Raw genomic sequence first — 11081 nt, 5'->3', positions numbered from 1 at the left:
CAGCAATAAATCCCTCCCTCCCTCCCATCCTCCGCGCTGCCCCCATTCACAAGGAGCGCCGGGGACCAGCCTGCATTCCCGACCCGGAGCCCCGCGGCCCTCCCGGGCTCTGCCCCGCTGCCCCCGCCGGCGGCCCGGCCCGGCCCCGCTCCCGCTGCCCGCGGCGCGGAGCACGGCGCCGTTGCGGGGCCGGGGGGGCGGCCGCTGCCCCGCGCCCATGCCGGCCGCCGGCCGTCCCTAGGCAGCCCCGCTCCGCTGCCCCGGGGCCGGCGCCGGGCGCCCGGCGGGGGATGGACCGGCGGCGGCGGCGGCGGTGGGGTGAGTCCGCCCGGCGGGACGGGGACACGCGCGGGGCTGGGGGCGGGGGGGGCGCGTGGGCTGCTTTGCCGAGGGAACGGGGGTCCTGGGCACGCGGGGGGGGGGGCTGGGGGCGAGGTGCGGGTCAGTTGCGCGTGGGGTGTCCTGAAAGCGAAACGGGCTGCGCGCACGGAGGTGCTCGGGGGTCCCGGGAACGCGTGGGCTGTGCGGGGCGGGGGGCTGCGGACCGGAGCCGGGCCCCAGGCACGCGTGGGCTGCGGCGCACGGAGGCGGGGGGAGCCGGCCCGCCGCGGGGCTGTGCACAGGGGCTGCAGCCCCCCCAGCCACGCGTGGGCGGCGTGCGGAGCGGGGCTGGGGGCTCAGCACCCCGCGGCGCCTGGGACAGGGCGAGGGGGTCCCTCCGGAGGGAGAGAGCCCTTGTCTCCCACCTGGGCGCCCTGTGCAGCTCGTCCCGGCTCGCAGCCACCTCCAGCCTGTAAATCATTTGCTTTTACGATCCCTCCTCTGGCCCATTATCACACGAACTTTATATGTTTGGAGCTGCTGGCGGCCATAAAGCTCGCCCGGTTTCCGGGGCTGGCATGCCTCCCTCGCAGGCAGGGTGTGAGGAGGAGGAGGAGGCTGGGGACACGCTGCCCCGGTGCCCCCCCGACGGGCAGGTAGGCGGGGGGTGGTGCAGCAGTGCCTCCGGGACGCTTGGCACAGGGGGCACCGGGATATGGACTGGTCGCAGCCCCGGGATCGGGCTGGAGGAGCAGGGAGGGCTGGCAGCGAGTGGGGGGCACTGAGCTCCCCCTGGGGGGGGTGTGGGGGCAGGAGCAGGGTCTCAGACCCAGTAATAAAGCCCCTCTTCCCCACTGCATCCCGCTGGACCCGGGGACCCACAGATCCTCTGGCTCACATTCCTTTGGGTCCCAGAGAGACTTTTGCCTCCCCCCGGCCAGTGAGCCTGGGTCCGTGTCTAGCCCCTGTGCTTGAGGACTGTAGATCCAGGAGCGTTTGGGTCCCCGTTCAGTGCTGGGGGTCCGCCCAGGACCTGCCTTGCCTGGGATGCTGTGTCGAGCCCAGGTGTCCAGGTTGTGACACACTGCATGGCCCGATTGCCAGCTTCTCTCTCTGCCTGCTCTCCCCAGGGCTCTGTTCCTCCCCGCAGCATCCCCTGTGCATCTCCTCCTGCCTAAGCACGGCTCCCGGGCTCCCGGTGTCTCCTGAGCTCTAGGTCTTGCATAGGGGATTGGGTGTAGCTGTACCGGGTCTGCCCTTTGGCTGCTCTTTATCTCCCAGTTCCACAACCTCCATCACAGGGAGCCTCTGCTGCCTCGGTCTCTTGCTTTGTGTCCCACCTGGGTTCAAACCCCACACGGGAACATCAGGCTGAGTCCTGATGCCCAAATACTGCCAAATCTCAGCGCACAGGTCGGGGGGGATGGACACCCAGATGTGAGCAGCTCCCCCCCGGGTGCACATCAGCATCAGCCCCTGAATGATCCCGCTCCAAGATGGGATCTGGGTCGTGAGGGACATGGGAACCCGCCGAGGCTGCTCTCTGCTCCCCTTTGCACAGTCCTAGCCGCAGGCTGAGATGTCACCCCTGATCTTTTTAGGGTTCCAGGGGGCTTCAGGTCACCAGCCTGTGCTTTAGTAAGACCTTCCCAGGTGAGGAGCTCAGTGGCAGCAGGTAACAGCTCACGAGAGGGTGTTTTGCCTCTGGCCCATTCTCATCCTGGCAGCACGCTCATGAAACCTCCCCTGTGTCAGCCGTGCCCTCCTAATTCACCTTGGTATTTCTGTTAAACTAATTGGTGTCCACATCCATTGTGGGTGTCCTGGGAGAGCAACTCATTCATTCATCATCTGCGTCTCCCTGGATGGGGTGAGCATTTGGCTTGAAATTACACAGAGGGGAGGCAGGTGGGCTCCATGCACAGGAAAAAACCCAAATCTAAGCAGATCGGTTGCTTTTTCTTTCCAGGGAGGGGGATGGGAGGTATGAGATCTTGCTTGAACAGTCAAAGTTGCCTTTGCTTTTCCCCTGCTCTTCAAGGTCAGCCTAGCTAATGAAAATCAATCTTCCCTCTGCCTCTGTCTGCTGCATGAGCAGATTCTACCTGTGGCCCCTCACCTACTTGAAAGCCTCCGCTGCTAGCCGCCAGGCCTGCCGACCATGTGCAATGCTGGTGGGGAGCTTCCTATTGAAACAGAGTCTTCCTGCAGGCCTGGGCACTGTGACAATATCTGTGTCACTGAAGGATCACTCATTTGATCTGCTAGAGGAGAATGGCTTTGTCCCGGGGAAGCTGGCTGTGCACGGAAGGCACGTCTCCAATATTGAAGCCTGGGCTGGAAGTGCTGGGGGAAAGCTCTTGGCTGGGGTCTGGCATGCACCGAATGGTTCTGTCCTCTGTGTGCTCCTGGGCAGCCCCGTTTTGCAGGCAGCAGGAGTGGGAAGTTTCCCTCTCCCTTCCTGCTAAGGGCCAAGACCTGGCTTGTTGCAGACCCACTCGTGCCTGCCTTCTCTCTGAAGGGGTTTCACCCAGCACCAAGGTCTGGCAGTCCCAGGTTTTGGCGATGGTGCTGATGCCATGAGCTCAGATCTACCGGGGGGGGACGGGGGGGACACACATGGGTCCTCCCTGCTGCAGCCTGCAGCCCTCGGAAGGTCCTGACCCTCCCTCTGGATAAAGCAGGCACTGCTGCCAGCGCTGCGGACTCGGGAAGTGCCATTTCCTGAAAACAGCAGCAAACAGCATGGCAGCCTCAGTGCAAGGAGCAAGACGGGGCTTGCCTGCTGCCAAGTCAGCTTTCCCTGCTTCACCTTGTGTTTGTGCCGAGGTTAAACAGAAACCTGCCCTTCTCAGTGTTCCTGACGGGGGGTAAACGGGTTTCTGGGCTGTGGCTGGGTTGCACATGGGAAGATGGGATGCTGCAGTGGGAGCTGCCAGGGCTTGGGGAGTCTGTGGGCTTGGCCAAGTCTGTGTCTCGCTAGATGTGATTTGTTACTGATGCTGCCTGAAATGAAATGTGTTCAGATCCCCTCCATCCCTGTGCCCCTGGTGTGTACAGGGCATGGCACTGGGAGGCTGCTCGGTGTGTGCTGGGAAGCCTCAAAACAGATTCTCCTGCTCTGGCAGAGATGCCATTCCCAGTTCTGTCACTGGCTCTGGATAAGTCACAGCTTCAAGTTTCCCCTCCTCTAGAGAGGGCTGGCACTTTCCCCTGGGGAAGGAGAGGGAGGATAGATGGGGTCCGTCAGTGCTGGCAGGGGGTGGGAAAACCTCTGGAAGGACAAAAAACGCTCAAAAGCACAGGGAGATGCTGTGCCCACCTATTCCAAGGGACAGATCTTATGGCCCTTGCCCTTTGGACGTGTCCAGCCCAAGTCTCCCCAGGCACAGAAGCACTTTGAATCTGATTGTTGGAAATAAGTTCACTAGGAGTTCTCCAGTCAGTCTTTGTCTCCTGGTTTGTGTGGAGGGATCCATTATAAAATGTAACACAGATGTTTTCTCTGTCTTCCTGCCCCATCCTTTAGGATTTTTAGATGTACCCTGATGCCGCAGGGTCTCCTTGCTCCTGGAAATGCAGCTCTCTTCCAGTGTGGCTGAACTCAGTTGTGACGAGACAATGGACCCACCCGCTGAGGACTTCCAGCAGGTCCTGTCCATTGACCAAATCCGCTCCATCCGTGCCAGCAACAACTACGTGGAGAGACCGGCTGTCTGCTTCCAGCAAGCCCGCTCCAACCCATCCCTGTCCCAGGCACCACACAAGCAAGAGTGGTCCCAGGACCGCCTGGCGTCTTCCACCTTCCAGGACCTGCACCGCAGCCACAGCCAACAGCACCAGATGCCGCCTTTGCAGCAACACATGAGCCATTCCAGCACAGCCAGCTCCGTCTCCCAGAGCACCACCGCCTCCGACCAGCGCCTCCTGAGCAGCCTCACGCCCTCCCACTCCGGGCACTCCCTCATCCGGACGCAGCCCCGGGCTGGCGAGCTGAAAGTGGAGGAATCGCCGCTGAAAGGGGTGGCGGACAAGCCCACCCTCCACACCGGCCACCTCTTCATCTGCGAGGAGTGCGGGCGATGCAAGTGTGCCCGCTGCACAGCTGCCCGCAGCCTGCCCTCCTGCTGGCTCTGCAACCAGCGCTGCCTCTGCTCTCCCGAGAGCCTCCTCGACTACGGGACTTGCCTCTGCTGCGTCAAGGGTCTCTTCTACCACTGCTCCACTGACGACGAGGACACCTGCGCTGATGACCCCTGCTCCTGCGGGCCGGGGTCCTGCTGTGCCCGCTGGGCTGCCATGAGCTTCCTCTCTCTCCTCATGCCCTGCCTCTGCTGCTACTTTCCTACTCTGGGGTGCCTCAAACTTTGCCAGCGGGGTTATGATGGCCTGAAACGACCCGGCTGCCGCTGCCAGAGCCACACCAATACGGTCTGCAGAAAGATCTCCTCCTCCAGCGGCACACCTTTCCCCAAGACGCTGGATAAGCCGGTATGACCCTCCCGGGGAGGAGAAGCAGGATTTGCTCCTTTTCCACCGCCTCCTCCTCCTCTCCCCTCCCCTCCATCCCCCTACTCCTTCAGCTCCCTCTGCTCTGCAGCGCTCCCTGCTACCCACCATCACCTCCCGGGAATGAGACAGGTGAACTGTGGGGGTCCCCCAGCCCCTGGGAGCAGAAAGGCAGCTGGGTGGCTGGGGGAGCTGGCACCCAGCTGGTGGGAAACGGCGGTTTTGCACACCCGGGTGAGGGACCAGGAGAGGCAGAGAGAGCTGCGGGTGCCCTCCCCGGTCATGCCCCACATAGAAGGGTGACCTGAGGGGTCCTTGGGACTCTGCTCTCAGAGGGTTTTAGGAGCTGCCACTGCCCCCCTGTGTGGTCCTTCCTGATATGGGGAAGAGGCAGGTCAACGCATCCCCTGTGCAAGAGTCCTCCAGGAGCCAGACCTCTTTCTCTCTCTCTTTATCTTGCTCCAGCACTTTTTGTGGGTGGCCTCTCTCCTCTCATGTGGCCACAGGTCTGCTTTCCCCAAGGGCTGGGGTGCCACAGGGTCCCACTGGTGCCAGTGGCTTCCCTCTAGGCTTGGAAGCTGCTGGGAGAAGCAAGTGAGCTTCAAAATGAGGTGCCATCGTATTTTTCTGTCTCAAAGAGGAAGGGAAGGTGTGGGAAGCTTTAGAAACCTTCTGGCAGGGGAAGGAGCTATCGGAGGCAGCCCAACCCACTCGCTTCTGCCCGACTGCAGCGAGGGAAAGGTCCCCTCTGGGATTTGGCTGAGAACAAGAATCTGGTTTGAAATTGCCATTCATTTCTCAGTGCCTCGAAGGGCTGCCTCCGGAGCTCCAACCCTGGCGGAATGGGAGCTGCTGCCTAGCTCCATCCCACTACTGAGCAGATGCGACAGGCACCGGCTCCTTGATCAAGCCTCCAGAACCCCCCGATCTGGTACCTTCCACCAGCACTGAATTCACTTTAAAAAAAAACAAAAAACAAACAACCAAACAACTGAAGACCCAACGCCTCACACTGCTCTCCCTGTCAATTAGTGCCAGTCCTGGGGGACTCCTCAGCAGGGACTCCTGCAGCCCCTGCTTTGGGCTGGAGGGAAGTGGAGAGCAGGAGGGGATGTTGAAAGACAGGAGCCTGACCTTCCATCCCAGCAGAAGCTGCCTTTGAGTCCTCACCTGGCTTTCCAGCAAGGAAACCACCACCACCAGTGTCATGCTGGCAGGCAAACCCTGCTGGCACTGCTGCAGGTGTTCTGCAACGGTGGCTGCCTGTGGCAAACGGGAGATGGGTCTGAACCAAGCCCCGGGGCTGGGCCATCTGTAGACCAGAAGGAAACCCAAATTGGGGTCAGTGCTTCATGGTTTACTTGCTGGGATGATAATGAGCCCAACCCGTTGCTGCAGTCGGGGGTTACTCCTCCCTGGTCCTGGGCACAGCCCCATCTCCGCTTGCAAACGCACGGCGCCAGCTCTCAGTTGTGACCCTGCTGACATCGGCTGATCTGTCAGGGCAGTTTGGAGCCAGAATGATGTCCCGGTGCTTGGCTCTGCCTGCCTGTCCCCCCCTCTGAGGTGTGTGAGTGCAGAGTGAAGCGAATGGTCCTCCTGGAGAAATATATGCAATGTGTCCCTTGGCTTCCTCCAAGACCCTGCTATCCAGGGCTCATCCGTCGCCTTCCCTCAGCCACCTCTTTACGTAGAGTTCTGTGGATCTATTTTTGTATATATAAATATAACATTAGGATGGCTAGGTCTATTACTAATAATATTCATGATACTGCTGTGAATGGTGCCAGATGCAAGGTTTGGCTTCCTGGTACACTTGCACATGCTGGAAGATGATTTCCCAGTCTGTTTATCACTAATCCTAGACCTTTAGTTCCTAGGTAGTCGGGAGTGGGGGAGTGTCCCTGGGTGGGGGGGCTCTGCAGAGAGAGGGTAGGATTTAGTGCTGGCTGTAGGGTGAGGGAGGAGGTAGACTCTCACCATGGGATTCCTCTTTCCATACATTTGCTATCTAAAAGTCGCGGCTGATCCAAGCTTCCTCTGTTGCAGAGAAAAGCAGTTCCAAAGAGTGATTCATCCAGCTTGAAAACATTATTCATTAAATTATGTTCTGGTGGTGCTTATCTCCCTTGACTCAAATGGGACCCAAACACTGAACTCAAGGTTTCCTGTGGAAAGGGAGATGAATCCCATCCCTGGTGTGAGGTTTGTGCCTGGGGTGTGTTACAGACATGACCAAAACCCTCACCCTGATTTCACCTACAGCCTGAGTGGGGGTGTTGGAAGATGCTTCCTCTGGCCAAAAACGGAGAGCCTGCTTCCATAAGCTGTGGGGAATTCGGGATGATGCTCTGGGTTACAGTGAGGATCTCCTGGCATTAGGAAGGGAGAGGGCCATGTCTGTGCAGTTTGCCCATCCCTTGAGGACAGCCCTGGACTCTGAAATCGTTTGGGTTTTAAGGCAACGACCTTCATAGAGGATGCCCTGTAGGTGTGTGTACCTCCGTAAGATTGGTCCGTGTCTCTGTGGCAGCAGTTATGAAATATATTGCAAACATATTTATCCATATGCCAATAATTGCTTGGCTCCCTACTTCCAAGCAGTGTTCGGGGGAGAGACTTCCATCAAGAGGCACCCTTCCTTTTGAATGCTCGGTTCACTTTTCTGTTGGTGCTGATTAAACTCCTTCTTCCTGAAAAGTATAGAACTTTTTTAGGGGAAAAAAATGTCTCCTTTTCACTGAGGATTTGAGGAACTGCCTCATTGGAATGAGAATGTGAAATAGTTCATTGAAACTTTTTAAAAAAACCTAATGAACAGAATTTTCCAACTTGCTCTACTTTGATTTATTTTTTTTCTCCTTTTTAAATGGATCCTACTCATAAATTTAGTTACCACCTCTGTATCTTTGCAATTCATTGCTTCCTCTCCTGATGGTGGAATGACTCAACATGTGAAGCTTCATCATTTTCACGGCCTCCCAAGTCATGCAAGCACGGGGTGACCTCCCCCAGGTGCTGGAGCTGTGGGATGAGAAGATGGCTGTCCACATACCAGCTCCCCAGAGCCAGTTTTCCTTGGCAGTAGCACGGCGAGGCGGAGCCCTGCACTACTATTGCAGCATATTTACCTTCAGTAATTGGTAGGAGGCCAGGACGCCTGCCAGTAGCCTTCTACCTAATGGACTTTTTCTGGGTCAGTGCAGAAGTCCCACTTCTACCAGGGAATCATGCCATAGCCTGGGTGCAGGGCTGAGGAGTCTGGCCAGGTCTCCTGGATGTCTCATCTCCAAGAAATGACAACCCTCTGAGATATATTTTATGAAATACAGGTCATGTAGAAGGGAACTGGAGAGGAGGAGAGCCCAGATGGGCACTGAGGTCCGGCAGACCAGCACAGGGCTTTGCTTTGACTGTGTTGAGGGCAAAATGCAAAGCTGCACCCAGACCTTGCATTCGTGTGGGCTAGAGAAGTTTGGAGCTGTTGGGCCCTACTCTGCTCGTAGGGGCAGGTGGCTTCACGTGGGGTTACTGCTTCCCACCCCACCAGGGGGGGTCAGCCAGCTCCCGTTCTTTGCTCTCAGCAGAAAGGACAGGTTGGGATTTGCCAAAAGCTCTCCAAGGAGGCCAGGTCCGGGGCACCGTGCTCATCTGGGGTCAGGAAGGCTGAGGGTAGCCTCAGATCGTGAGGTTTTTCCTGAGCTTTTCCTAACATCTTCAGACCAGATCTATCCTGCTCCCTTCCCATCTCTGGCTGCCAGATAGTTTTGTTTCCCTGCAGAGACGACTCCAATTTTGGTTGGGGTTGAGAGCCCCTTTCCTGCCCCACCCTGCAATGAGTCAGATAACATCTGCTCCAGATGTTTGTTTGCAGCTGCTTGTCCTGGCACTTTGGGTTTCTCTCTGTCCTGACGTGTCTTTTTTGGTTTTCTTTTGGGAGAGTCACATGCTGAGTTCACTGTTTTCCCTGCACCCCATGATTTGACGAGGATGGATCCACTTTGCGAGGGAACGTTGGGTTTTTTTGCCAGGAAACTTGCAAGGCTGTAGGGCAGATTTAGACAAGGGAAGAGAGTCTCAGGTGCCAAAGGAGCAGGAGGCAGGAGTTGCTGAGCAGGACCAGAGCTCCCCCTCCTCTGCTCCCCATGCAGGACCCCCCTTTTCCCACCCAGATGTCCAAAGGTCCATCCGTGCAGGAGCTCCTGCTGGTGCTTGCTTTCTCTGAGGCTTCCCTTGGTCCCACTCCCCTCCTTCCCTACTGGCAAACGTGAGATCGGTCCCAGCACTGCTGAGGAGGGGTCACCGGGGACCAAGGTGGGGTCTCTCCCATCCCAGCTCCCCAACCCACCTGGCAGAAGGACAGAAGTGGTCCTTGGGCTGCTGTCTGCCCATCCCTGAGGAACATCAGTGCCAGCCAAGTCCCTCAAAGGACAAGGTAGGGAAGCTCTTTGGGACTCTCAAATTCCTGCAGAATCCCATTGAATTTGCTCTTCCCCATGCCCATGTGTGAACCCAAAGACTGGCAGGCAAGTGTCATCGACCATGAGATGCCAAAGCACAGAATAACCGTTTAGTGCAATAAAGAGGCATGAGCGGTGGGGGGAGAGGAGCTGCTGCCAGATTTGAGGGGCTGGGCTGCACAGGGGAGGAGCATGCCATGCCCCAGACTTGCTGTTTCCAGCACCCGCTCTCTTAGGCTGCTCTCTGCCTCAGGCCCTTGGGTGTTTTGAGGCCGGAGGAAGCTGGAAGGTCTTCAGATATTGGAAGGTCTAACTTCTTTGTGATCAGCTTGTGAGGAAAGTAGGTAAGGGATGATGTACCCCCACCCCAAAGCCCATTCTTGGTCTTTAGTAGGATCCAGTTCAGGCTTGTCTTCTTCAAGGAGCCCATGGAGCCCAGACCTGCGGGATGCTTGCAGCAGCTGGAGGCTGCTGGTCAGCATCTGGCCCGTGTGGGCCAAACCAGAGCTGTGATCTCTTTGGGCTCAGTCTGCTTCTGGGTATTTCTCAGTGAGCATCGGGATCTCCTGCAAACTCCAGAGTGCAGGTTGTGAGCTTGCGTGGGTGAGATCTGCTGTCCAGCTTGGGGTGATGCTGCAGGAGAATCCCCTGAGGGTGTAAGCCAGGGAGGCTGAAGGGTGCCCTTGCAGGGGGGCTGCAGGTGGGAGGGTTGTTGGATGGATGAGACATCACACGTCTCCCTGGGGCAGTGGATGTGCGAGTGCTGGGCGAGGGGAAGCAGCGCAGGGTCTCTCGCTGGGTCTCTCTCCCACTGCACCTTCCTGCAGCACCCCAAGGGGCTTCAGCACGAGCAGGACCAAACCCAGCCCGGCGAGCTGGCCTGGGCACTGGGGGTGAGGTTTCTCATGCCCTTTGTCCCAGCTGCAGCATCAGCCGAATGGAGTGTTGCTATCCCAGAGCTGGCACGGCTGGTCCCCGTCTTGCTCTTGCTGCCGCTCAGCCCTGGCACAGCCCCTTTCTCCCTTCCCCCATCCCCTCTGCCCATCCTTTCCAGCAGTTCCCTCAGGCCCTTGCGATGCTCGACGGACAGGCAGCGGCTGCGCAGCCTCCTGCCTCCCCAGGTGTCCTCAGCACAACATTCTCCTTAGGAGACGGATCACCCTTGGCTTCAAAGGAGGGCCTCGTACCAAGAACCGAAGCCTCTAATTCTCCATTTAATTGGTACCAAGGCATTCTGTACAGTGTATAAAGAGATTCCCTCCCCCGCCTCTCTTTGTTTGGGTTCCTTTCTATAAGGTATAATATATGTTTATAACCTGATGGCTGTTTTTTGACAATACTCTTGTACCTTTTAAGGGAAAAAAATAAAAAAAACCCCAAAGTATTTATTTGAAAAGTTTATTTTAAAGATAAGAAAAAAAAATAACCTATTTATTTTAATGCACCCTTTTCTGTTCAGTTTTCTTCTCTTGCAAAGCTAATTAACTGTTACTGAACCACTGCTGAGATGAAAGAAGTAATGCTATGGGTGGCTTCACAAGCCCACTTAGAGCAACTATTCAATAAAAATATATATTAATTTTGAATGTGGTCTCATTCTTGTCTGCGTGATGGCCAGGGCATGACTCAGACTCCTGGTTCGACAGGGCTTGTATGGGCTGCGGGGCGCTGGGCGGCTGAGCTTGCACTGGTATGGGTTGAGTGTTGGAGGCATCACTTCTAACTCCATGAGGTCTCCCCTGGTAGCCCTCTCCTGGTGCTTAAAGAAAACCTCAAAAAGTCTCAGTGTGT

At 57.2% G+C, this 11081-nt stretch overlaps 1 protein-coding gene across 4 annotated transcripts in view; it reads left to right on the top strand.

The window, feature by feature from the left end:
- SPRY3 (sprouty RTK signaling antagonist 3) overlaps positions 1-10876 on the top strand; it is a 28226-nt gene extending 17350 nt beyond the window's left edge. For 2 of the 4 annotated variants that reach the window (XM_080365370.1, XM_080365369.1), the window contains exon 2: positions 3851-10876. In XM_080365370.1, the coding sequence (XP_080221496.1) occupies positions 3898-4818 (921 nt within the window). In that variant the 5' untranslated portion in view covers positions 3851-3897 and the 3' untranslated portion in view covers positions 4819-10876. Of the gene's footprint in view, positions 1-204; positions 319-1922 lie in introns of those variants that run through there. The other 2 variants (XM_080365367.1, XM_080365368.1) reach the window with 2 other exon arrangements.
- Positions 10877-11081: the final 205 nt, after the last annotated feature.

Source organism: Falco punctatus (assembly GCF_963210335.1).
Source record: "Falco punctatus genome assembly, chromosome: 15".
Classification (NCBI taxonomy): Eukaryota; Metazoa; Chordata; class Aves; order Falconiformes; family Falconidae; genus Falco; species Falco punctatus.
The sequence above is the reverse complement of the archived record's forward strand: the minus strand, read 5'-3'. Positions and strand labels throughout refer to the sequence as shown.